General features: G+C 39.1%; 1 protein-coding gene and 1 long non-coding RNA gene across 3 annotated transcripts in view; one reads left to right on the forward strand and one right to left on the reverse strand.

The window, feature by feature from the left end:
• Positions 1-4,940: 4,940 nt before the first annotated feature.
• Positions 4,941-12,040, reverse strand: LOC121914859. Its single transcript, XR_006100595.1, has 3 exons — positions 11,988-12,040; positions 10,325-10,411; positions 4,941-5,082 (listed from the first exon to the last, which is right to left on the reverse strand). It is a non-coding gene; the product is annotated as an uncharacterized LOC121914859 (long non-coding RNA).
• MRPS18A (mitochondrial ribosomal protein S18A) overlaps positions 8,771-22,834 on the forward strand; it is a 36,006-nt gene continuing 21,942 nt past the window's right edge. Inside the window, exons 1-3 of one of the 2 annotated variants that reach the window (XM_042438596.1) lie at positions 8,777-8,921; positions 12,819-12,850; positions 19,601-19,705. In XM_042438596.1, the coding sequence (XP_042294530.1) occupies positions 8,819-8,921; positions 12,819-12,850; positions 19,601-19,705 (240 nt within the window). In that variant the 5' untranslated portion in view covers positions 8,777-8,818. Of the gene's footprint in view, positions 8,922-12,818; positions 12,851-19,600; positions 19,706-22,834 lie in introns of both variants that reach the window. The other variant, XM_042438604.1, reaches the window with a different exon arrangement.

Below are 22,834 nucleotides of genomic sequence, written 5' to 3' on the forward strand. Positions count from 1 at the left end.
TTGGTTTAACAACATCAGAAACACAACCAAAGTGTAAAATATGGAGGTGCACTTCATATAGTCATTCACCCATTTGTGGTTGTGTGCACCCAAGTAATTTTCGGCTTATGGCAACCCTAAGGCAAACCTGCAATGGGTTTTTCTTGGCAAGTTTCTTCAGAGGGAGTTTGCCACTGCCATCCCCTGAGGCTGAGAGAGTGTTAATTTCCCAAGATCACCCAATGGGATTCAATGGCAGAGCCAGCATTTGATCCCTGAATTCCAGTGTTGTAGCCCAATGCTCAAACCATTACACCGCACAAAACATAGCCAAAGTGAAAAATATGGAGATGTACTTCATAGAAATATTCATCCATAAATTAATATTTTATAAAAAAAACATTTTGAGTGACATTTTTGAGTGAAAAGAAATGAAATCATTTAGCAGTATTACTTTATTTATTTTACTTTTCTCAGCTTCATGCAGTGATTCCCAAACTTTGGGCTTCCAAGTTTTTTTGGACTTCAACTCCCAGAACCCCTAGCCAGCCTGGCTAACAGTCTGGGAATTCTGGGAGCTGAAGTCCAAAACATCTTGAAGACCAAAGTATGAGAAGTACTGAGTAAGGTAGCTGTTTCTTTTAGCACTTCAATCACAAAATGAAAGGAAGTATAACATGCTAGCAGCTGAGGAAAGAAATTGCTTGATTTCCACTTTCATTATTTTAAAGTGTTGATTTTCATAACCTTATTCTTTAAACCTGGGCTTACTTTTTCTTCATCAAATACATGATGTAGAAGAATGAATCATTTTAAAATCTAGTGTTGTTACAAAATACATTTCAATTAATATCCCCACTGGAGTTGCCTTGTTTACACTTGGCCTGGAGGAAACCTAATAAAATTATGACTTGGTCGTTTCACTATGAAAAATAACCACATCCACTGGGAGAATCAAGAAATGTTGGAAATATAAACATGTTGTTTTCAAGTGAGTTATCTACTTTTCCACTGTGGGGCTTGTTCGGGTTTTTTTTCCCCTACTCAATGTGTCACACTTCTCTGTTCAAATTTCCCACTATTATTCCTCATTGTAGGCTTTTTAAACACTCTCCTAAAGCAAAATGGAAGCTAAACTCCTTGTTAGATGTTCTAAATGTAGGATCATTTTCATCAGACAGAAAGGATACACAAAAACATGATACTGTGAAGTACTTGTGTAAAAAAAATGCTCCCTGGAAAATTATGAACTTATCTTTGTCATTTTACTCTTCCAAGTGCCATTGTAGTGAATCAAATTTATCCCAGTAAATTGTTTAAGAATTGGGGTGCATGCAGCCCCTCTCCCAAGGCTTTTCATGTATCCTCCCCAAGCCCTGAAACTCCTTGGACTGTCCCTCTTCTGCTCACTAAAAAGAAGATAAATGGTCTCTCCTAGAAATCTCAAAGGAGTTTATCAGACAAGGTAAATTGTAAGTATAATCAAATGGCAATCTGAATGCAATCATGGGGTTTAACATTATTGTGTGATAGACTACCACATACACAAACAACGAGCAGCAAGCTTACTCCACAATAGTCAAAAAGAGAGGGAAACAACAAATGATATATACAAATGTTTGGAAAAACAGAAACAAGGACGTATCTCATTCATAAAACATATATGTCTATATTCACAATATCGAAACTCAATGGTCACAAACACTCAACAGTATACACATGAATAACACTGTGTTCATTGTGAAAGTCAATAATGAACCAGGTCCATGAAATAAACGTATGCTGTTTTGGCAGTGAAATTTTTCTAATGCTACATCAACAGAATCCAATAAAAGGTCTGGGGGGAAAATCATTGAAGATACTTGCAGCACAGTAGCATGAGGATGTAACATATGGTTTGTACTGGTAGCAAAAGTCCTTTTAAAGTCCTTTTTGACTGCTACCTCCGGAGTTCTCTGTGGCCGTTTCGACACTCAAGTAGTCTTCATCAGAATTATAGAGTTTTTCTATGCTGGATTAATATGGTCAAATATATATTCCATGCTTCCATGCCATTACGCAGTATAGCTTGAACTGATAAGAAGATTCCAGCAATTCCTCACATGTGATAACCTCCAAAGAATAGCTATTCACACTTTAGATAGGTTGCAACACACAACACCTCAGCAATTTACTATTTAAAAACCTCAGTTTTTCAAAACCAGAAGAGGACTACCATCCATTTCCCCTTTTGTTTTCTTTGTTTTCCATTTTTTTTCACACTGTAGTAGTCCATACAGCCTCCAGAGGGTTCCAGGACAAAAAAACAAAAACAAAAACCTAACCTCTGGACTCACTGCAATTGCCTACCCCAGTGTTCATTCATAAACTACACCAGCCTTTTTTCAATCCAGAGATCTCCAGATGTGTTGGACTGTACATCTCATCACCTCCAGCCAGTGGTTCCAGTCGCTTGCTGGCTCAACATGTTGGAAGGGCAGCAAGCTGAGAAGGCTGACCTACCAGTTTTATAACTGGAAAAATCATGGACCAAACCATTATATTTCTCCTGTAGGCATCTAAGAGTACCGTAATGAAAAGTTATGACGTCAAAAATAGAGTAGTTACCTGGCAGCCCACTTCCTTTTTATTTCCAAAGTTTTTCAAATTGGAGAACTGTTTGATAATACTAGCAGAGTACTGACCTTGAAAGGAAAAGAAAATGTCCCACGGGGCGTACTAACCTGAGCTGGCTGACCTAACATCCAGTGTTTTTCCGGCTCTCTTCTTTAATTAGGAATTGTCTGAAAAGCTACTAGTTCAACACTCTCAGATCTGATGGAGGGACCTGCCAGGGATACACATGCCATTCATTACTACTGGCCAAGCATGGGAAAGGGTGGGTAAGAAAAGTTGGGTTCTGTAATTGGAAGCAAACACCCTTAATATGAAACACAGAGCCAGTCAGTTTCGATGTCCAGAATGAGAATGGCACAACTTGCCTTTTACATTTGTAATCCACTGTGCCAGACTTCATGGGACCATGTTTCTTCTATTATTTTTGTTGGCCATTTTAGAATTCTCAAAACAAAATCACAATTATACAAACATATGTAAATAATATATATGATTTTAAATGTCTGACCGTGGAATAATACCAAATTGGCCCAATATGGTTATTGCCTTGTTAATAACACAAAGCAGATATTTTGTCAGCTTTGTGCAGTTGGCATGGAACTACTGCCGAAGGACCAATCAAAAAGCAAAAGTCACAAAAAGCAGAATGAAATAGTGCAATTGATCTGATTTTTATTTCTCTTGTTTAATGAGTGGCAATTTCTAATCATTTTAAACACTACTTTAAAGGACATTTTCATTTTTTAAACTGTTTTTACCCATGGTTTTAAAATAATACTGTTACTTCATTCTTTTTAACTTTTGTAATATAAAATTTTAACCTAATCTTGCTTTAAATTACTATAAACTGCCTTGGATCTCATTGCATAAGAAAATAGAATATAAATTCAATAGGCATTTTGACTGTGAATTTTCAGTGTTTATGACAGAAAGGTAACAGAAAGTAATGGGAAAGTAGCAAAGAGGGCAACAAGTAATATAAGAAGTAACCTTTTACCACCATCATAATTAATAGCAGCATTTCACATTTTAAACACCTTAAGGAGCAACAGAAGAAATTAAGTTTTAAAAGTAACTTTTCAAACTCTGCTTTTCTCATAATCTAGAATTATTGATACTCAGTTGCTTCACCAGTTTCCTTAAGGTTTTCCCCTTTTCATTGTAGTTTACCCAAAAAAAGTAGAAGACATCATTTTTTTCACAATAGAAAACAAATTCATCAGGAACAGAGAGAAAAAATCAACAGTCTCTTCAGCAATAATTCATTATGCTTTTAATGTACCTTTTTCAGTCAACAGCACTTGAAAACAAAGGCAATTTCTTGCATATTGAATTAGAGATCAAACTTCTCCACATTTATTTTTCCCAAAATCATAAAGAGAACTTGTTTTGATAATGCCTTTAAAATATTCTGATACTTAAGAAGCAAACACTTTTTTTACTTCTTGCAATACACAAGTAGTATCTAAAATAATCACCAGTTAGTTTTTAATAAAAAGGTTTGAGAAACTTTTTTAAAAATCATTGGTTTTTCTAAGTTTAGAATGGTGAAAAAATATCACTACTATAATAAGCTCACAAAATATATGACGGGCTTCTTCCCAAATTGGCATACAGCTTGTAGCCTTAAGTCTGAATTATTTACACTTGATAGTCATGACAGAAAATGCTCCCTGATCAGATTAGTAAAGTAACAAATGAAAAAGAAATGTTCTGGCCGTCCTCTGGTTCTGATTTCCTATGAGAACAGTTGATTTGCATTAAATTAGATGGTATAATCCATATTTAGGAGTAAAGTGTGACAAATAAATAGAGAAATTATGCTGCATAGAGTAGATTAAGGCATAACCAGTTGTGTATGATTGCCACAAGACACCATCAAATCAAGCCAATGGGTGGGTCAAACATTGGATCAAATCATGGTTATCTACTTCAAAGTAACTGGTGCAATATACGTCAGCGATAATATACATGTTTGCTCAAGAATATGGAACATATATGACCATATAATATACTGTATATCTCAGGGGTAGGCAACCTGCGGCCCGCGGGCCGGATGCGGCCCGGCAAGGCCTTGGGACCGGCCCCAGCCCGGTCCTGCCGCCGATTGCCGCCGCGCAGGGGCAATTGTCTATAGAAGCCTTAGAAACATGCATTTATATTAACATTTTTTTAAAAATCAGCAAATTTTTTCGCGTGTCCTCCACTTTTTTAAAAAAAGTGTCCACCATTTGAAAATTTTGTCCTACATTTGTCCTGGCTTATTTATTTAATTAATTTTTTAAAAAAAATAGTTAATTATTTATTTTTTGGCTTCGGCCCCCCAGTTGTCTGAGGGACAGCAACCCGGCCCCCGGCTCAAAAAGGTTGCCTACCCCTGGTATATCTGGTTGAAACATGAAGCTCTTTCAGCCCACCAGAATCAAACTCTTTGTGTTGTAAGAATCTTTTAAAGATGTTTCTAGTCTTCATGGTTTCAGACACAACCTGAAAATGCAAAAGAACTATTTTTCTCTCAAGTTAGTGAGTTAAAAGCAAATGAAAAATTGACTGGAGTGGAGACTAAGAGGCTGGATGGTAAAAAGTAATAGGACTAGACAATGAAATTGTACCCAGATATCTGAAGGTCCTTTATGTGCACATAAATATTCCTGACCTTCAAGTCAATTTAATATATACATTAGTTTTGCTTTCCCAGAAATGCCATGGGATATCCAGTACAGTTGGCCCTCCACATTTGCGGCTTTGAGTTTTGCGGCTTTGATTATTCACAAATTTAATTACTGTATATACTCATGTATAAGTCTAGAAATTTAGGTGAAAAAATTAACCCCAAAAACCTGAGTTGACTTATCCACGGGTCAATGTAAGTACTATATCTTAACTCTTAAATAAAAGAAGGAACCATCCCCTGGTGAAAAGCAAGAGTATAATCTGTCTTGGAAGCACTGATCCCCTCTACTCTCTCAACCATCCAACCTTAAGTGTAAGCACAAAGAGCTATGTCTGCTGGAATTTAAGTTCTTTGACAGTGTTTTCTTTGCTGCATCCTTTAGATCATTTGCTATATGCCCCTAAATTTTACCCTCGACTTATCCATGGGTCATAGCAAAATCCATAATTTCAGTCCCAAAATTTGCCCTCGACTTATACATGAGGTCGACTTATAGTCGAGTATATACAGTACTATGTTCTCTCTAGGAAAATCCTGGTCTTCCAGCGTAACTCTGTGGTCAATATCTACCATCTGTGCTGGAAGACCTAGAGATTCTTAGAGAGAACACATTCTGGCTGCCCTTGGAAACTGTTTGGAAACTGCAGTGGGTGCAAGATGTGGCAGCCAGAATGCTGACTGAGGCTGGCTACAGGGATCATGTCACTCCCCTGTTGATACAGCTGCACTGGCTACCTGTCTGTTTCTGGGAAGAATTCACGGTGCTGGTTTTGACTTTTAAAGCCCTATATGGCTTGTATCTCCCTATAAAAGCCAGCCCAGGCACTAAGATGAGCAGAAGAGGGCTTTCTCCCAATCCTACTACCATCACAAATGCGGTTTGGTGAAGACTCGGGAGAGAGCCTTCTCTGTGGCTGCTCCCAGACTGTGGAACTCCCTGCCACCGGAGGTCAGGTCGGTCCCCTCCCTGCTTTCTTTCCACTGACAGCCGAAGACATATTTATTTAGGCAGGCGTTTGGAGGGTGAATTTTCTTTGAATAATGTGATGTGCTGTTTTACTGTTTTAATGGTTTTTACTGTTTTTACCTATGCTGTTTTTAACCTATGTTTTTTTAAGGCTGGTGGTATTTAATTATTTTTTTAACTTTGTGATCTTTGTAGCTTTGTCTTTTTATGATATTGTAACCCGCCTTGAATTTTACTTGTGCTGGTTTTAACTGTGTTTTAACCTATGTTTTAATATTAATAATGCTTAATAAAAAGTTTTTGACTTCTGTAAATTAACATTTTTACTTCTGTCATTTTTTTTATTATTTGGTCGTTTTTAAATTGTTGTAACCTGCCTTGAATTCCATTGTGGGAGGAAGACCATCCTGTTCAGAGAAGCGTTCCCAGGCATTGCATGATTGTCACTTGCTATTTGATGTTCTTTTGTTGCCTGTTTTATTGAATCATTTCCTGTATTGCTATGTATTTTATATGTATTATCCTATTATTTCTTAGATTGTACGCCATAGGCAGGTTTACTCTTTTATATTTATTGTTTTATGTACAGCGCTGTGCAAATCTACAGCGCTATATAAATAAATAAATAAATAAATAATAAGGCGGGATATAAATCCTTGAAATAAATAAATCTTTTCAAGGACCCATTTGTTTGCCTTTTTGGCTGTCCACAGTATCCTCAGCACTCTTTTCCAGCACCACATCTCAAATAACTTGATTTTCTTTTTATTTGCTTTCTTCACTGCCCAATCTGCACAGGGTGATGGCAAATACAAGGGCTTGGATTATTTTGACTGTAATGCTCAATTGTATATCTTTACACTTTAGGATCCTGTCTAGTTTTTTCATAGTTGGCCTTTCAATCCCAGTCTTCTAATTGCAGTCTGCAATCTCTGTTCTGATCAGTGTCTGATCCAAGGTATGGGGACTTTTTCAACTATTTTGATTTCCTCATTGGAATTTATCCCATGCAGAAACTGGGGGTTAAGCTAGAAAAAACCGCAAAAGTGGGTTGGTTTTCACACATCATTGTTAAAATTGTGCTAACCTGAAAGGAAAGTGGACAGAAAGTCGACAAAAGCCACTCCTTTTTACTCTCAGTAAATCCCCACAGTAAAAAGGAGTGGCTTTTGTTTACATTCCATTCGAGTCAACACAAATTTAACAACGAAGTGTGTGAAAATCAACCTGCTTTTGCAGTTTTTTTCTAGCTTTTAAATCCCATTTCTGCACAGGATTTCCCCTGTGTGATAAACTCTATTTTTAGTATGCAAAGGGATCTTGCAGCACCTTTGAGACCAACTGAAAAACAGTGGTAGCATAAGCCTTCATAGCCTCGAGCCTGCTTCCTCAGATGCATTTGGACACTTGAAGTAGGCTGAAGCCTAGAAAGTTCATCCTGCCAACTTCTCTCTTTCAGGTAATCTCAAAGGTGCAGCAAGATCCCTTTGCATACTGATTTCCCTGACTAAAATGGCTACGTCTTCCGTGGGACCAGCTGTCATCCTTTTCCAAGGCACACCCTACATTTCAACCCTCTTGTTTTGGAATTCCAAAACATTCTCCATTTTGAGCATGACAAAGGGCTAAAACACACCGTAGAAAAAATCCAGTTTGAGACCACTTTAACTGCCTTGGTTCAATGCTAAGGAATTCTGGGAACTGTAGTTTTGCGAGGCATTCGGCCGAGAGCGCTCTGGTGCCAGATTAAACTACAACAAAAAGCAAAGGGTAGGTTGGTGGAAAGAAGATAGAAGAAACTGATGGGATAGAAAGATTAAGGAATAAGTGGCATGGTGGGAAGTGAATTATGGATGATTGCTGTAGATTTTTATGTTTGATGTTTGTTGTGTGTAAAGGGTTCAATAAAAATTAATAATTATAATAAACTACAATTCCCAGGTTTCCCTAGCACTAAGCCGGGGCAGTTAAAGCGGTCTCAAACTGGATTATTTCTGCAGTCTTGTTTTGGCCCTCGGAAACATGAACTCGTGTTATTATATGGGTGTTTCCAGCTTTTATTTGGCCATGCCCCACATGTTTCCTTGAAGGCCCTACATTTTGCAGTGCCTTGTCCATCTTTGCAGTAAGGGCATGTGTGGTCATAGCCCTGCATGTCTTTGAATTCACTGTTTTAGGTTGAGATTATGTAGCTCTTCCTTGGTCATTATTAGTTTTGCTTTCTTTGGCTGCATCCACACTGGAGAAATAACCCTGTTTGGCACCATTTTAACGCGGTGCCAGAGGGCCCACAACAAACTCCAACTCCCAGAATTCCATAGCCTTGAGCCAGAAAAGCGTTAAAGTGGTGCCAAACAGGGTTATTTCTCCAGTGTGGATGCAGCCTTTATGTCCCTCATTAAGGCTGCCTTTACACTTCCCTCCTTGACCTCCCTGAGGAACTGCATAATGTTTCCTCACACAAATCTCCCCGGATACCAAATGTGGCCCCGCGCGCTCTTCCGCCAATAGAAAAACAGGATGGAGTTCGGGTCAACCAATAGGAGCGGAGAAAGGGGGAGCGCCGGGTAGGGAACGACAAAATGGCGGCTTCCAGGTCTCTGTTCTTCTCTGGCTGGAGGCAGTTGGTGTCAGGCTTGTTTGGGGGCGGCTGGGCCAGGATCTCCTCCCGCGGGCTCCGGCAGGGTGAGTGCCGCTTCCTTTCCTTCTTTAGGAGCTTAAAAAGCAACGACAGCGGCTCAGGGCGAGGAAGGGCAGGCGAGGGTCTTCCAGTGGTTCTCAACCTTTGGGCCTGCAGATGTTTTGGACTTCAATTCCCAGAAGCCCCAGCCAGTATGCTCATCGTTCAGGAATTCTGGGAGTTGAAGTCTCAAGGAATCCAGAAGGTCAAAGATTGAGAACCACAAGGAAGGTAGGTTGAGGTGGTGTCCTGTTTGGTTGGAATGGCTGCAGAAATAACCCAGTTTGACACCACTTTAGCTCCCCTGGCCCCATGCTATGGAATTATGGGACCTGCAGCTTGTGGTGGCTCCAGAAGTCTGATAGAGAGAGCTACATGTCTTGCAGGACTACAGTTCCCAGAATTCCAGAGCATTGAGCCAGGGCAGTTAAAGTGGTCTCAAACTGGGTTTTTTCTGCAGTGTGTTTTACGTGGTGGGGCTGGTTGTGTCCTTGTTTCTTGCCAAGCAGAGATTTCATTACAAGTCACACTCTCTCAGCCTCAGAGGATGGCAAAGGCCAGTCCTCCGTTGAAGAGACTTGCCGGGGAGACCCCATGATAGGTTCACCTTAGGAAAAGTGAGCAGATGTCCTAACTGCAAAGGAGGACAAACCACAGAAGAATGTAGGACATTCTAGAGAACATGTAGGGCATGACATAATGCAAGCTAAATATACTCATATAAGTGTAAATTCAGCATCTTAGTCATGATCAGAACGGAGGACATGGAGGTTGAAATGTCCTGGGAAAGGAGGGTGGGTGCCTGGTCACTGGCCTGGGAGATGACTTGAAGGCACATAACAACAACTGGACTTTGTTTGCCTATAAAAGGAACAACGTTAGAGCAGAGCAAGGCTCCCTGTGCATTATAACCCTAAATATATCTACTCAGAAGTCAGCCCAGTTGCACTCAGTGGGAGTTGCTCCTCTGGTATTGTCCTTAGAATTGTAGCTCTGTTTTAATGTCCTGTTGCAAGGTTATTAATTTAGGATTCCCCCCCCCCCAAATCTTTACTGCTAAAAACCCATCCTACATACCTCGTTTTTATTCCAAACATAACAAGCCTAAATACTCTGAAGGTACCGGATTCCCCCTGATCTTGGACACTAAACAGGGTTAGCTCTGGTTAGTACTTGGATGGGAGACTGCCAAGATATACCAGATGGCATAGGCTATATTTCAGAGGAAGGAATTGGCAAAATGACCTCTGTATGAAATTTATGGGGTTGCCATGAGTTGACAGGAAACTGGAAGGGACACCACCCCCACCCCCCAAAAGTACCACCAGGTGAGCCTCACATTTCATGTGGTTTCAACAGGAGTACAATTCCACATACTTTCAGCTGGAGTACCATTCCACCTACTTACATTCTCTCCTGTCCTTTTTCCTCTCTGTGTCTCTAGAAGATGAGAGAAAGTGAATAATCTGAGTCCTCTCTGGACATCTGTCCTGACCTTTCCCAATAATCCATGTAGTTAACCAGGTTAAGGAAGGAAGGAAGACAAAACTCACATTATAAAAGTAGTTGCTAGTAGGAAGGCAGGTACAAATGGCTCAAACTCTGTTTATTATGAAAACAGTGAAGCAGAATAAACAGCATAACTATTTTTCACTGCTTCTTCTCAAGAAACTGGTGTGTTGCGCTAAGCAACCCTAAGTGTACATAGAAAGTCTCAAACTGGTAACACAGGCATGTTACAGACGGGCCAATGAGACGCCATCGTTACACGTGAGGGGTGGCGCTTCCTGATGCGCCTTGCCCCTCATGCGTAACGAGTATGTCAAAATGGTGGCAACATCGCATACAGATGGGCGCCGCCATTTTCATGTCGTGGACGCGCAGCATCCGGACGTTGCGCACCGGAAGTGGTGCCATGAGTGCGCACCTTGCGGCGCCACTTCCGGGGCGCAGGAAGAAGCGCCATTTTGGCGCTTCTTTCTTGCTGCGCCTGGGAACCGCACGGTTTGGCTGCTGCAGTTCCCAGACGCAGCAACCGGCAGCGGCGCGAGACTGCTCGTTTTGGGCGGTCTGTAAAGCACCACAGATTAGCAAAAAGGGCAGGTTGGATGTGGGACAAGGCCAAGTGTTGTCTTACTTATGTCTGGAGCAAAGCATTGAAATGTTACTTTTTTTACTACAACTCCCAGAATAACCACTATGACCCAGCCATTTGGGCATTTGTCTAAAATATAATTTTCCCAAGCTTTATTCTGCAGTGTAAAATATGTGAGGAAGGGTATAAATTACTATGGCCCCTTGTTTTGTGGCAACAAGGCAAGTGGAAGAGACTGGAAGGAAAAACCTTGTTTGTTTTGGAGTTCTTGGGTTTGTTATTCGTTTCATTTTAGTTTGGGTTGATTTTTTTTTTGTTTTGTTTTGTTTGTTTGTTTGTTTGTTTGGATGATAGGCAACCCCAATAGGTCAATATACCTAAGAACTCTATATGTATGGCGTAAAGGTGATAGTTTTCCCTGTAATTTGTCCCAGTTTATAGTATTCAAAACTATAGATCTTTGGAACATTGCGACACTGTGCCTATGCCAAAAACTTGCATAACAAACAACTGGTGATCATTTGCCTACTGCTGCTTATTAAATATTTTTATATGCATTTCAGTTAGGGTTTACACAGATAAAAACATAAGGTTTCCACAAAGAATAAAACAGACAAAATGTAAATACAAAATGGTTGAAGTCAACAAAATCATAGGATCAGTATACAATAGTATGATTATATTTACATCTCAAAGTCTTGAGAGTATGAAATACGGGGAAGTAATTCTTACTGTTGCTTTTCTGACTGGTGCCAAAAAAGCAACACGGTAATTACTGGGTGAAACTTTCTAAGATCATAGAATTATAGAGTTGGAAAAGACCTCAAGGGCCATCCAGTCCAACCCCCTGCCATGCAGGAACACAGAATCAAAGCACCCCCGACAGATGGCCATCCAGCCTCTGTTTAAAAACTTCCAAAGAAGGAGACTCCACTACACTCCGAGGGAGTGTCTTCCACTGTCGAACAGTCCTTACTTTCAGGAAGTTCCTCCTAATGTTGAGGTGGAATCTCTTTTCCTGTAGTTTGCATCCATTCTTCCGGGTCCTAGTCTCTGGAGCTGCAGAAAACAAGATTGCTCCATCCTCAATCTGACACCCCTTCAAATACTTAAACAGGGCTGTCATATCACCTCTTAACTGTTTCTTCTCCAGGCTAAACGTTACCAACTCACTAAGTCTTTCCTCAAAGGGCATAGTTTCCAGAACCTTCACCATTTTAGTCACCTTCCTTTCAACTGGGACATGAGTAATGAAGTGGCCCTAATTCTAGTAATATATAGGACCACTATTTAAATCAGTAGTACTGAAAACACCTGAAAAGTCTAGGACAGGCATGACCAAAGTATGGCCCTGTCTGCAATCCCCAAACTCTGCCAGACCACCTTTTTGTGGCAAAAAAGAAGTGGTGGATGGCCTTTCTCAGGCCTCAATAACTGAAGTGTACACAAGAATACAAAACAAAGTGGCGGTGTTGACACTTCCATTTCCTAGCCTGATTGTCATGTCCAGTTTATGATGGGTATGAGCAATCTTCAGAGCTTTTTGCAGACGTACCAAAGTGGGCCTCTGAGGTCCAAAACACTGCAGAAATAACCTAGTGTGTGAATAATCTTTATAAATAATTTTTGATCAAAGTGTTGTTGTTGTTTTCCAAATTACACCAGTTTTAATTAGGACTCCTCCATGTTTCTTATGGGCACATTTTCTTTACTGAACAAAAGTGCACACAATTGGACATATATCCCACTTTTCTCCCACAATGGGATTCAAATATTTAACTTGCTGTTATTTTCTTTTTATCTACAGTTGTAGAAATTACGGAAGGGAACACAACTGTTGTAAGTATATCTGTTATCCTTTCTGAATGGCAAATCCTTGTGTTTGTAAAACAGCAAATTTGTTTGCATGGACAAATGTGAATGAATAATCTTGAGTGAATAAACAATGTAAATTAAGGTTTCTTATTTTGTGTTACAATGATTTTTCTAAGAGATTGCAGAGATGACCTTTACATTCTCCTCTTGAACATCTGTTATTTCCCAGTTGCTTCCATTTCAGGCCCTTGCTGCCTCACTGGAAGAAATGTGTGAGAGGGCAGGGATGCCTACAGTTTTAGAACAGTTATACATAGTTGAAGGAAGGCTTTTGGAACAGTAGAGAAGCTGGTGTGGGAAAGAACCACATCTCAGTGACACCATTACCTAGAAATATTACGAGGCAAGCTTTTGGAATATATTCATTTGCTGATGTGTTTAAGAGCTTTTGTTTTTGTGCAGAATTGAAATGAGCTGCCTCTCGTCTAGGTTTTTGATACTTTTGAGGGCATGTGGAGAGAATGCAACAGCATCATGCTTTAATGTTAACCAGATATACAGGGCCTTGCAGAGGTTTTCCCTTCTCCCCCAATGTGGCATTTCCACATTTTGTTGTTTTATAATCTGAAATTAAAATAGATATAATTTACATTGTTACTATTTGATTTATAGAAGATACCCAATACAATGAATATGCAAAATATTTTTTTTTACTGTAAATAAAAACAAACAGTCTTTTCTGTTAAATCTTCTGCAAGGCACTCTTAACAATGTAATGAAGTAATGAATAAAAGCATGTGTTTAATATGACATGGAATTAAAATTTCTAATTATGAAAACGGTATACTGTGCTGTGGTACTGACACTTTGCTAAATCATTTGCTTATAAAATATAAGGTAAAAGCAAGGATTGAGTATGGGAGTAGCCATATCAAAACATACTTGTCCTCTGGCTACATCTCCTATTTTGCTCTAATATTCTTGTTCTTCCACTGTTCTCATCCCAGCTCTCTTTTTTTTTTCTTTGCCATGCATGATATCCATGCACTTATATTGAATGGATGTCTATACAGTATATTACTTTGCTCCTTCAGCCACATACATTTATTACCTGATTGGTGTTCAAAGAGTTTCTTCTGTAAAAGGCAGTGTTTGGTTGCTTTTAATTCAAAATTACCATGAATTTCTTCCACTTTAAACAATTCTCCCTTTAAATGCTGTCTGAGAAATTTGTTGGGACAAGGTGCAAAAGTTCAATAAACTTTAGTCCCAGGAAAACAATAAAATGGGATTTAATGTGGCTACATTCCATTTCACTGCTTTCTTGAGGGTAAGCTATACTTATATTGTGATCTAGATCATATTAAATATAAAATACTAATATGGAAACTTGATGTTGTTGTGCATTTACATGGAAAATGTGGCAATTACAAAAACCATGAAGCAATGAGGGTGTTCTCAACTGTAACTTCCTGTTTGTGGAACAAACTCCTTCCCCAGACTAATCTTCCAGGTGCTTATCTTTCACACATCCCTTTTATTTTCCCAGGCCTTCTAGACACTTGCAGATCCCAGTCTCGTTTTCCATTAGTGGTGGTTTTGGTTTTGTCTGGTTTGGTTTGGTTTGGTGTGAGTGGGAGACCATATAAATTCCATAAATAAATACATAAATTAGTCGGTAGAGAATGTCATCATAAAAAAGAATGACAATGAATAAAATGCTAATAAGTCACTTTTTAAAAAAAATCTCGATAAGCTATGGGCAGAAATTCCAAGTACCTTGAGTCTGTAAGATAGGGTGACATTTACTGCATCCACTGTCCCCAAACTTGGCGATGTTGGCTGGGAATGGTGGAAGTTGTGCTCCAACATATCTGGCAGGCACCAAAATGAGGAGCTCTTGTATAGATTATTTCCTGTTATATGGAACTAAAAAATTTCCCTATCTGAGCTATACTTTGGCAAGGGGGTATAGAAAATGTTTATGATTATTATGTTAATATTATTTAAAATGCTGACATCATTCCAGGATATAAGGAAGTTCTCTGAAGGAAGGGTGTTCTCTGATAGAAAACAGACCAGAGTCCTACAGAATTTAAAAAAAAAAAAAGCATACAGTGCATTGGAGTCAGAATTATCCCTGCTTAAAATGCCAGTTTCTCTGCACACAAGGGTAGATTGAGAGAAGACAAGGCAAAGCACTCCAGAAATGAAGGTGTTCTGATACTTGTGTTATATTTGAGTTGGTTTTTATTCAATTCTGAGGCACTCCCAAGTTAAATTTCCAAGGCTATTACAATATAGTATAGTAAATGATAGATTCTTGTAATTCAGTATTTCATAGTAAAGATATTAAGATATTAATGACATACAAAAGGGCAATATAATGTGGAGATAATTCTCTAAAATTTCCATCTGTGGTTTGGTGGATGAATGTATCCACAGGAAAAAGAATATTCTGTGATCTTGAGGATGTAGCACAGATGAAATCAAATATGTTTTATAAGTGAGGTCAGTCACTTTGATTTTATTTTGCTCCTGATTTATAAGTGGAATTTGAAGATGTTTGTCAGAACACTTTGCTTTTCTCATTGGCATCATAAATGTCTGGTGGAAAAGTAAATAAAGCCAAAATCTTGTGAGAAAGGTACATTTACCTCCATGTAGCACTTTCTGGAGTTCTGTGAAGAAATTTGTGGTGAGGGCATGGACATTAGCTTTGATCTTCTGGGCTTTTCTAGAGTAACTCAAATTACATTTTGAGTAGTGAAATAAAACATTTTGCTCTCTGAACTGTTAGGTTTTTGAGCCAGATAACTTTAATATACATTTTAATAGGTTTCTTGTGTACTAATAACCATGTTAAATCAGTTTGGGGTACTTGGAAACTAGCTGTATTAATTCCAGAGTAATAACTTGTGTTACATTAATAGATACAGGTTTTAACATCTGTGAAACAGAGAATACTTTTTACTTCATCTTTTGAGTAAATCATTTCAAGATAGCCATCCTCCTACATAAGACTAGATTTTTAAAAGCTGGTCCCTCAATTTTGGTCCCTCAATAGTGGAGAGGTAGAACAAGTTAATGACGGCAGTTATATTTATCAGGGGCAAGAGGATGCTGTCCAGCCGTGTTGTAGAAAATTATATTTTTATTTTATTTTTTATGAGAATAGATGTGTTTTGAGCTATACAGTTGCCTTTTGGTATGTTATGCAGATGATGGAGCAAACTTGTTCTCAGCTACTGCTAAAGGGAAGGACTAGAACCATTTGGTGGAAGTTGCAGGGAATTCAATCCTGTTTAATTTTAAAACACTTCCTAACAGTATGAGCCGATTGAAAGTGGAATTGACTGTCTCAAGAGGATGTAGCCTCTTGTTTATTAAATATATTTAAGCTGCATCTGGACAACCATCTGTGAGAGATATTGTAGTTACAAGGTAACTGCACTGGTAGTGAATTGGAGTAAACAACTTCCAAGATATCTTTCAACTTCATTTAGAAGAGAAAAAGCATGAGAAAAGAATTATTCTCTTTCTGGAAAGAGTTGCAAAATAACTGCCCTTGGTAAACAGCTTCACACAAAACATTGTTGGACACTTAAAAAAAACAACTAGTAACCATTCAGATATCATTTTTGCCACATGTCAGCATAACTCTCTGGGATGCTTATACAAAATGAACCTGGTACCTTTCAACTATTAAAAAATATTGCAAGTGTAATGATATTATATGAAACATATAATTAAATCCTAAAGCACTTTTGACTAAATAGAAATGACTCTTTCCTTGTCATACCTATGGGAACAGGCAAGAAAAAAGAGTATATATTGCTTGGGTTCTTTATTGGTAAGAGTGCCAAATGATATGAACATAGTATTTATCATATAAGAATACCACAAATTGGGAGTATAAGCATAATATTTTCAAACTAGAAGTCCAGTTTTCACCATTTGGTAGCTGTAGGCTCTCATTCCATGTTTTTTTCATAGTCCTGTTAATTGAAACTCCTTAGATAAAGATTACCTCTTAGGTAAAGTATGCACTGTACCACTCACAGTTCACCAGTATGGTCCACTAATGTCCTTTTAGGACATGCAGTCCTCTGCAAACAATGTATTCTGAATTCCTCAATCATAAATACACCATCCATCAACTCACTGTAAATAATCCTGTCTTTAGTACCCAATATGTCCTTTCTTCTTGTTGCAGGTTTAGCACACGCCCCACTTTTTTGTAGCCTCCCCCTCAGTTTCTTGCCCCCAGTGTAACAGTGGGGATGGCTGTTGATTCTCATATCCTAGAGATTTGATTTCTTGACTCTGGGGTTGTCTGTGTGGCATTAAATGAATGTGGCAGAAAAACTGGCTATGCATGATTGGGGGGGGGGGGGCTACCTAAATTAACAGCCCTTCATGAACTGCCTACTGGTGGCCAATTTCCATAATGTTCACAGTTTACACCAGGGGTAGGCAACCTACGGCCCACGGGCCGGATGCGGCCCGGCAAGGCCTTGGGACCGGCCCCAGCCTGGTCCTGCCACCGATTGCCGCCGGAGCCTTTGGCCTCTCGCATGAGGCCGTGGGGCCTTTGGCCTATCAGGAGGAGGTGGGCAAGGGGGGCAAGCGGCGGACAAGGGGGGTAATTGTCTATAGAAGCCTCCGAAACATGCATTTATATTAACATTTTTTAAAAAATCAGCAATTTTTTGTGTGTCCTCCACTTTTTTAAAAGTGTCCTCCATTTGAAAATTTTGTCCTACATTTGTACCGGTTTATTTATTTATTTAATTTTTTTTTAAATTAATTATTTATTTTTTGGCTTCGGCCCCCCCCAGTTGTCTGAGGGACCGCAACCCGGCCCCCAGCTCAAAAAGGCTGCATACCCCTGGTTTACACTAAGGCAGACTTTTTAAGTTGGAATCTTGTTGTGGTGCTACACTAGCATAAAAATAGCTGTGCAGCTATTTAAGCATGTTCCAGTGATGGTGAACCTGTGGCACGTGTGCCAGAAGTGGCACGCATATCCTTCTCTGTGGGCACACACTCTGTCACCCCAGCACAGAGTTTGCCAGAGTTCATTACTAGAAAGCCAGAGAAACGTGGCACTTTGTGATAAATAAATGGGTTTTGGGTTGCAGTTTGGGCACTCGGTCTGTAAAAGGTTCACCATCACTGTTTAGAGGTGCTTAATTGCAGTCCTTACTGTAATGTGTATTGCCTAGTGGCAGAACTAAAGGCCTTGACACCATTGCACAACATTATACAACTGTGGGATCCAGTGTAACAATGCTGACGTATAGCTGTGTTGTGCTAAATAGTGTTAGAAGCCTCACAAGATAGTAATAAGACCTTCTTGTCCCCGTCCCTCCCATCATTCTTGCATTATTAGTGGATAGTCATGTAACAATAAAAGTATGACTTTAACCTTTACAAAAGTAGTCATTATTTGTAATGTGCATAACCTTTCCAGGTTTGTGGCCGTCAAGCCCACTGCATCTAGTTTTGAGCTTCCTACAGTTTGGGTAAGCGACTAGAGGCCTTCAAGATGTTGTTGGACTGTAATTTCCAGCATTCCTCACTATTAAGTAGTCTAGCTTGTTTTATGAGAGTTGCCTGACAACATCAGCAAGTTGACCACCCCTAGTTCTTAACTGAAGATTGAGAAAATTATGTTGTTACAATTGTGTCAAGTGGGATAGAACTGGATTTTTTTTTCTTTTAAAAAAAGTTTGCAGGTCTCCTTAAAGAGAAAGAATATAGAAGCTGAATGTCAGGAAATGCTTTTTCTTGTCAAATACGCTAGGAGATTGAAATGTGCTTCCCAAGGGAATTGCTATGAACTCCACTGCGTTAGACTCTTTAAATACAAATCTGAACTAGGCTTTGGAAAGGTATGTTTCAGGCAACTATCCTAGTTATTATAGATACTACTGCAGTGATAACAAATGGGAGAAGCATCACTTTGCTATAGCTGTTAATAAAAGGAGACAGCTTCATGCTTCTGCAACATGTGAATCCAAGTTCACTGATGTCTTCAATGTGGCAATCTTAAATCATGCCTTGTTATTAATAATGTTATAGCTATCTGTACATTTTTTTTTCTCCAGGGTGAATTAGAGTCCTCCTTGTCAGCAGTTGACTTCTTCACTGCATTTGCAAATCACAAGAAGCCATAATATTTTGTTGAATACTGATTTTTGATGTTTGAGCTCTTCCCTGCTAACATGCCAGGTTAACCATCCTCAACTCACAATCTGAAACCATGCTGTGTTGCTGGATTAGAAATTGGCTTATTTAAGCCATGGCTTGCTGTGCCATCTGAACCTATAACCGTGGCATGTCTCTGGCTTGCTTCCTTAACTGCTCATTCTGAAGTAGGAGCTACTGTAACTAAATGGACTGGAGAGAAACAAAACAGAGATGGGGGAAACAGGCCATAATTTATTTGAACATTTGCCATGGAATTCATGGCATAAGAAATATATTTTACAAAAACTATATCTTATTCTGGTATGCAAACCTTTTAATATTTCTGAAACTGATGGCACATGTAAGAATCCTGATGCTGTTTGAAACTGAGCTATGAATTTTGTATTCAAGTATCTTCTCTGCTGTATTCTAAGTAGCAGCTGAGGTTAGCTGCTCTTTTCCTGAGATTTTACACATTTGAGTTTACATGTTGGAAATCCAGCAACAGTCCGAAGCATATCAAAAAGTATGAATTCTAGATCTCTGCCCACACTAATCAGGCTGTGCTCTGTTTCCTAGATTGAAGGCAAAGTTCTGGAAGTTGTGGAAGCTCCAACTCCTCCAAATCCTTCTGGGCAATGTCCTATCTGTCGCTGGAATCTGAAGCACAAATATAATTATGAAGTGAGTTTTTATTCTGAGATCTACTTCTCAAAAACAATGTGTGAGATTAAACGGCAACCTATATTGAATACTCAGAGTATGAACCTAGGTGGTAGCTACCACATTTCACTACCTGTGTTCTTAATTCCTTTTGTATCCTTCTGCTTCTTAGGACAGTGAACTTAGATTATACCGTTGCTGAATCATTCCCATAACTGCACACATGGTACTGCTAGCTAATGTCAGCTAGATAATAATCAGATTTATAGAACATAAAGTAAAGATGGTTGTTAGTAAGTAAATGTATGTGTGTGTAGCCTACATCAATCTTCCAGATGGTTGTTTTGTTTTGCAGTTGTTGGCTGTTCCCTGTGATGATTTGGGCTTTGCTAACACTCATCTACAGACTTATATGCACACACCAGTTTGTGCAATCAGAGGCATATGCAGGTTCACATGGAAACAAAGCAGTGACCACAATTAACATTTGCTCAGGCTTTCAGTTGGAAGAAGTATAATATCTTGCATTTGTCCTGATCTTCTATTTTGCACTAGATGTATAAATCTCATGGAGTTCACACTCATAGTGGTAACTTCTGACCTTTTTTCTTCTGGAAAGCTCATTGAGGTACATCAAAATATTGTTAAATACATGAGGCAGCTGGCATTTGATTTGAGTTGGGTGATGTGTCCTACCATTGAATATTGTATACATCCCCTGTTGAACTATAGAATAAGTACACATTTGATTGATAAACGAATTAACATATGAAAGATTAGTTTATACTGGTTTTATGTTAATGCACAGAAGATATAGTCTTCAGTTAAATGTGACATATGATAGAAAAGGGATGGAGAAAGAAAATTAGCAATTAAGATATCAGTTCTTATATATACCCACCAATGCTGGAGACAGTTCTGGATGAGAAAGAGGGGAAAAAAGAGTAGCTCTTCTAAGAGTAGTTTTCTAAGTTTTCAGTGCCTCTAGGAGCATGAATTTGTGATAACTCTCTACAAGTGAGATGGGTTTCAAAAAAAATCCAAAGAGCAATGTGAAAAAGAAAGAAAAGTTTAAAGGAATGGACAATAATGAGTGACAGCTGAACCCTTGAAAATTAAATTTTAAGAAAAGGTCTCCAGTCAGCAATTCTTATGAAAGTGCTTAATATGAGCAAGCAAGAATTGAATTCTTCTTAATTCTTTTCACAAAGGTTATTCAAAGTCTGGGAGAAAAGAAGTGGGGGGGGGGGGAAATACCCTGCTAGAAATGGAAAGGAAGGGAACCAGACAAGGACACAGTAAAGATAAGGAAACCAAAGCTGCAGAATAAGTTAATGTCAATGGGATTAATAGGCTACAGATACAAATGCATCTGGTGGAAAAGAAGTAGCTTGTGAGATGGCAGGCTCACAAATTAAGAGAAAGGGAAAACAAGAAAAATAAGGAGCTGAAAAGGAGCTTTAAATAATTTAGTGATGACAATTGTGTGAATGAGTTTTCAAGAAAGTAGGTAAGGAAATACTTGAGACATGGAGTTAATTTGCAAGTCTGGATCATATGTGGCCAAGCAGATTTGCTAAGATACTGATTTACTAACTTGTTTTTAAGAACACTTGAAGTGAAGATACTTCTCTGAAAATAATGGCAAATGCCAAATGTTTTGAAAGTAGTGATGATGTTCCATATAGTATATGTTTAGGCCAAGCTCCATATGACATGGCTTAACCTCATTTGTATCTTTTTTTTTTTTTGTATTCTTTTTGTATTCTCTTTGCCCTTCACATGTGTATTTAATTGATTTCCTGTTCCTGTTCCTTGTAGTGATGCTTTTAACTTTTATATTGAATTTTTATCTTGTATTGTAATGTTTTAAATTTTGTAAGCCGCCTTGATCATAACTATGGAAAGGCGGGGTAAAAATTAATTTATTATTATTATTATTATTATTATTATTATTATTATTATTATTATCTTTAAAACAAACTGCTAATAGAAACTGCCTGAAGATTAGCTTCAGACCAGCAATCTTTGTGAAACCCGTGACAGTAAATGGGTATAAAACTTTCTTTCCCATAGTCCCAGTTGTGGAGCAGTTGCTATTTGCAATATGGAAAATATATGCAGCATTAAAACCATCATTATAAGTGGGCCTTATTTACCTGTAGGTTAATAGAGGTTCAAATCAATAATGGTGTGGCAGTTCTGGTGTAACAGAGTGTTTAACACTGGTGATAACAATTGGTGTTCTAGTGAAACAGAAGAATTATATGATCAAAGTGATGATGCCAATACAATGGACGCTCTGTATCAGCAGACTGGCAGTCTGTGAATTTGACTGCCCACAAAGCTTCTAGCCCCATTTTATTCAATGGCATCACTGAATAATATGGGGGCTTGAGTGTCTGTGGTTTTTGCCATTCGTCACAGGACCAAACCTCCCACAGATGGGAAGCCTCCACTGTAATTTAGTGATATTAAAGTTGTTAGATGGCATCTCTCATTCCATTTGAAGAATTTTAGAGGTGGTGGTGGAGGTGCTGGTGGTTACTATTTATTTATCTATCTATTTATTTATTTTTAACCTGCCTTTTTCCCAGATCAGCCTGAATCCAGAGAAAACGGAAGTACTCGTGATAGGTTCTCCTGGCCCAGGGATGGCGGTGTTTCCACCTGTCCTGAACGGAATCACGCTTCCTGTGAAGGACTCAGTACGCAGTCTGGGGTGCTCCTTGACTCGTCGCTCCACCTAACATCTCAGGTGGAGGCAACAGTCAGGAGCACCTGTTATCAGCTTCGGCTGATACGCCAGCTGCGTCCCTACCTGGGCCGGGGGAACCTTGAAACAATAGTACATGCTCTGGTAACATCTCGTTTGGATTTCTGCAATGCGCTCTACATGGGGCAACCCTTGTACCATACCCGGAAGCTGCAATTGGTGCAGAATATGGCAGCAAGACTGGTCACTGGCACATCCAGGGCCAGTCACATAACACCGGTCCTTAAAGACCTTCATTGGCTGCCTATTCACTTCCGGGCGCAATACAAGGTGTTGGTTATCACCTATAAATCCCTAAATGGCTTGGGCCCAGGGTACTTAGAGGACCGCCTCTCCCCATACAATCCACCCCACACACTCAGATCTGCCGGGAA

Source organism: Sceloporus undulatus, chromosome 1, assembly GCF_019175285.1.
Source record: "Sceloporus undulatus isolate JIND9_A2432 ecotype Alabama chromosome 1, SceUnd_v1.1, whole genome shotgun sequence".
Lineage (NCBI taxonomy): Eukaryota > Metazoa > Chordata > Lepidosauria > Squamata > Phrynosomatidae > Sceloporus > Sceloporus undulatus.